General features: G+C 48.8%; 1 protein-coding gene across 1 annotated transcript in view; it reads left to right on the forward strand.

Annotated features, from left to right (window-relative positions):
- Positions 1 to 3595, forward strand: part of LOC125947269 (uncharacterized) — a 280283-nt gene extending 276688 nt beyond the window's left edge. Inside the window, exon 4 of the mRNA XM_049671686.1 lies at positions 3303 to 3595. Coding sequence (XP_049527643.1) covers positions 3303 to 3595 — 293 coding nt within the window. The remainder of the gene's footprint in view (positions 1 to 3302) is intronic.
- The last annotated feature ends 2405 nt before the right edge of the window (positions 3596 to 6000 follow it).

Here is a 6000-nt window from a genome sequence, read left to right on the forward strand (position 1 = left end):
GGCCTTTCCTTTCAAGCATCTCAGTGTGACGTCATCGCTTGGCGCCGCTATAAAAGAAGACCGGCATGATTTCGTCTTCTGTGGGCACGGCGGATCCAAAGCTGCCATGTCGGTAAACGGAACGCTTCTCTGCTTGGTGCAGGTTTTTCTAGGCTTCGCTGCTTCTGGATGCGCACGCCCACTTGATGCGTCCTGCGACGACAAGAACCAGCTCATGAGCAAAGGCCCTTCGTTCCCAACGCTGTCGTCATCTGACGACGCAATTCTACTGGCCTTTCCTTTCAAGCATCTCAGTGTGACGTCATCGCTTGGCGCCGCTATAAAAGAAGACCGGCATGATTTCGTCTTCTGTGGGCACGGCGGATCCAAAGCTGCCATGTCGGTAAACGGAACGCTTCTCTGCTTGGTGCAGGTTTTTCTAGGCTTCGCTGCTTCTGGATGCGCACGCCCACTTGATGCGTCCTGCGACGACAAGAACCAGCTCATGAGCAAAGGCCCTTCGTTCCCAACGCTGTCGTCATCTGACGACGCAATTCTACTGGCCTTTCCTTTCAAGCATCTCAGTGTGACGTCATCGCTTGGCGCCGCTATAAAAGAAGACCGGCATGATTTCGTCTTCTGTGGGCACGGCGGATCCAAAGCTGCCATGTCGGTAAACGGAACGCTTCTCTGCTTGGTGCAGGTTTTTCTAGGCTTCGCTGCTTCTGGATGCGCACGCCCACTTGATGCGTCCTGCGACGACAAGAACCAGCTCATGAGCAAATGCCCTGCGTTCCCAACGCTGTCGTCATCTGACGACGCAATTCTACTGGCCTTTCCTTTCAAGCATCTCAGTGTGACGTCATCGCTTGGCGCCGCTATAAAAGAAGACCGGCATGATTTCGTCTTCTGTGGGCACGGCGGATCCAAAGCTGCCATGTCGGTAAACGGAACGCTTCTCTGCTTGGTGCAGGTTTTTCTAGGCTTCGCTGCTTCTGAATGCGCACGCCCACTTGATGCGTCCTGCGACGACAAGAACCAGCTCATGAGCAAATGCCCTGCGTTCCCAACGCTGTCGTCATCTGACGACGCAATTCTACTGGCCTTTCCTTTCAAGCATCTCAGTGTGACGTCATCGCTTGGCGCCGCTATAAAAGAAGACCGGCATGATTTCGTCTTCTGTGGGCACGGCGGAGTTTTAGACTTTTTCAACCAATACCTGTCATGCAAATGCAGTGTTTGACATAATGCTGACACTTAATTTGACACAATTAGTTCATGAACCAACGCATTGCCAAGGTGCCTCTAAACCTATTTTAGATTTGGTATTCATTCCGCGTGATTTTCGCACATCCACAGTGGTAATTGATCAAGGGCTGTCTGATCACTACCTTGTCTCAGTTTCTATTCCCCTGGTGCCACTTTCGCAGACTATGAACCCTTCCTTTCATCATGTGAAAGACTATACACGTGCCCATGATGTACGCATTATCGACCACCTAGAAAATTGTCTTGTAATTGTTGATACGGATGTTTGCCGTTTGTGGGACCAATTAAACGCATATGCTTCTACTGCATCGAAAACTTTATACCGTGCAAACGTAAAAATGTGCATAAACATACGCCCTGGATGACGAGAGGTATCGTTCATCTTAAGCGTAATGCGAAAAGATTAAAGAAAAAGCATGCTGACCTTGTAGTCCGGATGTATTAGCGGTGGCGTTTGAGACATGTAAAGGCGTTCCGCATCCCGTAAGAATTGTTGTTCCGTTCCCCTGTAAGCGTGTATGATTTTGTATATGCCTTGCATGTGTGTGATCTATCAGGAACCGCAGCATCTGCCACGTGCCACGCGTAGTGAGTTGACTGTCCATCTCCGCGAATTTCTCTTCCCATTGTTGTTGTTGCAGGGTAAGCGCGTGTTTTTCTAATTCTTTCTTGAGCTGCGCTATCCGTTTACGCAGTCTCCTATTGTGTCTCTGTTGTTTCAATCGGCGCTGCAGGTGGGTCTTGGCTTCCCACATGTGCAATAACCGGGAGTCTATTGTATCGAGCCCAGCTTTTGACGAGATCGTTTGCGTCACGCGCTCGATGTCTCGCCACCTGTTGCTTGTCACGATGTTTCCGTAGTTGATTACAGTTGGTGATCTTCATTTGGCGACCGGCATTGTGTTCCTGCGGGCCGTCTTCTGCCGTTATGCAAATGATGTAGTGATCGCTTCCGAAGTCTTGCATGGTGTGTGTCCAAGTGACTTGGCGTGTGTTGCACGTAAAAGTAAGGTCCGGCGTCGTGTCAGTGCTGACGCTGTTCCCCTGCCTTGTTGGTGCCGCGGGGTCAGTGACGAGCTCGAGTCCGGCGTATTGCACCATTGCCCAGAGATGCGTGCCTTTGGGCTGATCGTGCTTGTAACCCCACGCCGTGTGCACCGCGTTAAAATACCCCCTCCCCCCCCCCCCAATGAACAGCTGTTGCCCTTGGGCGTTGTCGATTGCCCGTTTGAAGAGAACATGGAAGTGGTGCTGGCGGCATCTGGCACTGCTGTAGATGTTGAGTACGAAGATGCTGATGCGCGTCTTGCGTGGTGGAATTAGTTCTACGAGGACGTTTTCAATGTCTCTGACTTTAGATTCGGGTTCCATAGCTGTGTGCGCTCGCTTGACCAGCGTGGTGACGTTTGGTTTCTCCGCCTTGCCTGTTACTGGTACCCCGTGAGTTGGGCGGGGCCGTTCGGTTCTTGCAATATGATGACGTCTGGGCGTTCGGGGATCGTTTTCAGGTATTGCTGTACGTGCGCTCGTTTGTTTTGGTAACTTCTGCAGTTTCACAGCCATATTGTGCGTTTTTGTTTAGGTGGGTGTAGGGCCATGTTCATATGTTACATGTGTTGCGCCGCTTCCCTATGCGACGGTACGATCGTGCTGTTCGTGGCTTCTAATCTGGACAGTCTGAGGTGAACGCTCTCCAAGCTCTGCTGGATGGTACGCGTGATGGACGCGATGATGGTTTCCACGAGATTGCTTAAGCAAGCCTCGAGTGCATCTATTCGCGCGTCGCGTATCGCTGCGCGCGTGCGCTTGCGTCGTGCTGCTTCTGTAAGGGTGGGAGTGGGTCTGCGTTTAGTGTCGGGGCATACGACCTTGTCGTCCTCTGTGAGTTCTTGTGTTTTCTGCATGGCCTCTGTATCAGTACCGCTTTTCACGGCATGCTGGCAGTTGTTCTATGAGTTCGTCTTTTGCACGAATCTGTGACTGCATGTGTTCTATTTACTTCTGCAGCGCTTGTATCAGCTATGTTAATTTAGCTATCTCCGTCTCTGTCTTAGCGGGTGTTTTGTCGCTAGCCTTCGCGGTTGGTGCTCGTTTTCCCGTGACCGCATCTGCCCAGCTCACCCTCTCGGTGGTCTCGGTGTCTCTCGTTACGGTCCTTCTGGGGGTGCGGCTGCGCATCCGGCGATGCTTCCGGGGGTCCGGGGTGCGGCTGCGGGACCGGGAGCGGCCTCGGCTGCGGGTCTTGGATCTCGAGCGGGACTTGCCGGCGGAGCTGGTGGCTTTGGCGGCCTCTTCCGCCTCCTCGGCGGCCCAATGTCGTTCCCATTGCCTCTTTTTCACGACGTAGGGGGTCTTGTATCGTGCGCGGCATTTGCGATCCGCCGTCATGTCTGTTCCCCCGCACAGCTTGCAACGGGGGGAGCACTGATGGTGCTTCAGCCAACGTTGAAACATTTTTCTTCAAGCTTCACACGGGAACCTTGCGTGTTAAAACGTGGTTAGAAGAAAGAGGCCTTTATGTACCGTGGGGTAGCAGATGCTTTCTGTGCAAGAAAGCTTAAACTATTGAACACGTTTTTATTGACTGTAATAATCCTATATTCCTTTGGGATATATGTAGTGGTCCGGGTAGAATAACTAACCACCAGACATAACTTCGACAACACGGTTGTTGTCCACCATTTAATGTTATTCTCCGGCGACCCATCTTCTTCCTCTTCTCCCTTCTCTTCTTCGTCTTCTTTTCACTATCCAGAAGTAGTCCGCTTCAGCCAACGTTGAAGCATTTTTCTTCAAGCTTCACACCGGAACCTTGCGTATTAAAACGTGGTTAGAAGAAAGAGGCCTTTATGTACCGTGGGGTAGCAGATGCTTTCTGTGCAAGAAAGCTTAAACTATTGAACACGTTTTTATTTACTGTAATACTCCTATATTCTTTTGGGATATATTTAGCGGTCCGGGTGGAATAACTAACCACCAGACATAACTTCGACAAGACGTGTTTTGTCCGCCATTTAATGTTATTCTTCGCCGACCCCTCTTCTTCCTGTTCTCCCTTCTCTTCTTCGCCTTTTCACATTCCAGAAGTAGTCCGCTTCAGCCAACGTTGAAACATTTTTCTTCAAGCTTCACACGGGAACCTTGCGTGTCAAAACGTTGTTAGAAGAAAGAGGCATTTATGTACCGTGGGGTAGCAGATGCTTTCTTTGCAACAAAGCTTAAACTATTGAACATGTCTTTACTGACTGTAATACTCCTATATTCTTTTGGGATGCATGAAGCGGTCCGGGTAGAATAACTAACCACGAGACATAACTTCGACAAGACGGGTGTTGTCCGCGATTTAATGTTATTCTCCGCCGACCCCGCTTCTTCCTCTTCTCCCTTCTATTCTTCGTCTCTTCTCACATTCCAGAAGTAGTCCGCTTCAGCCAACGTTGAAACATTTTTCTTCAAGCTTCACACGGGAACCTTGCGTGTTAAAACGTGGTTAGAAGAAAGAGGCATTTATGTACCGTGGGGTAGCAGATGCTTTCTTTGCAACAAAGCTTAAACTATTGAACACGTTTTTATTGACTGTAATACTGCCTATATTCTTTTGGGATACATTGAAGCGGTCCGGGTAGAATAACTAACCACCAGACATAACTTCGACAAGACGGGTGTTGTCCGCCATTTAATGTTATTCTTCCGCCGACCCCTCTTCTTCCTCTTCTCCCTTCTCTTCTTCGCCTCTTTTCACATTCCAGAAGTAGTCCGCTTCAGCCAACGTTGAAACATTTTTCTTCAAGCTTCACACGGGAACCTTGCGTGTTAAAACGTGGTTAGAAGAAAGAGGCATTTATGTACCGTGGGGTAGCAGATGCTTTCTTTGCAACAAAGCTTAAACTATTGAACACGTTTTTATTGACTGTAATACTCCTATATTCTTTTGGGATATATTTAGCGGTCCGGGTGGAATAACTAACCACCAGACATAACTTCGACAAGACGTGTTTGTCCGCCATTTAATGTTATTCTTCGCCGACCCCTCTTCTTCCTCTTCTCCCTTCTCTTCTTCGCCTTCTTTTCACATTCCAGAAGTAGTACGCTTCAGCCAACGTTGAAACATTTTTCTTCAAGCTTCACACGGGAACCTTGCGTGTTAAAACGTGGTTAGAAGAAAGAGGCATTTATGTACCGTGGGGTAGCAGATGCTTTCTTTGCAACAAAGCTTAAACTATTGAACACGTTTTTATTGACTGTAATACTCCTATATTCTTTTGGGATATATTAGCGGTCCGGGTAGGAATAACTAACCACCAGACATAACTTCGACAAGACGGGTGTTGTCCGCCATTTAATGTTATTCTTCGCCGACCCCTCTTCTTCCTCTTCTCCCTTCTCTTCTTCGCCTCCTTTTCACATTCCAGAAGTAGTCCGCTTCAGCCAACGTTGAAACATTTTTCTTCAAGCTTCACACGGGAACCTTGCGTGTTAAAACGTGGTTAGAAGAAAGAGGCATTTATGTACCGTGGGGCAGCGGATGCTTTCTGTGCAAAAAAGCTTAAACTATTGAACACGATTTTATTGACTGTAATAATCTTATATTCTTTTGGGATATATTAGCGGTCCGGGTGGAATAACTAACCACCAGACATAACTTCGACAAGACGTGTTTTGTCCGCCATTTAATGTTATTCTTCGCCGACCCCTCTTCTTCCTCTTCTCCCTTCTCTTCTTCGCCTTTTCACATTCCAGAAGTAGTCCGCT

This window comes from Dermacentor silvarum, chromosome 7 (assembly GCF_013339745.2).
Source record: "Dermacentor silvarum isolate Dsil-2018 chromosome 7, BIME_Dsil_1.4, whole genome shotgun sequence".
NCBI classification, from domain to species: domain Eukaryota; kingdom Metazoa; phylum Arthropoda; class Arachnida; order Ixodida; family Ixodidae; genus Dermacentor; species Dermacentor silvarum.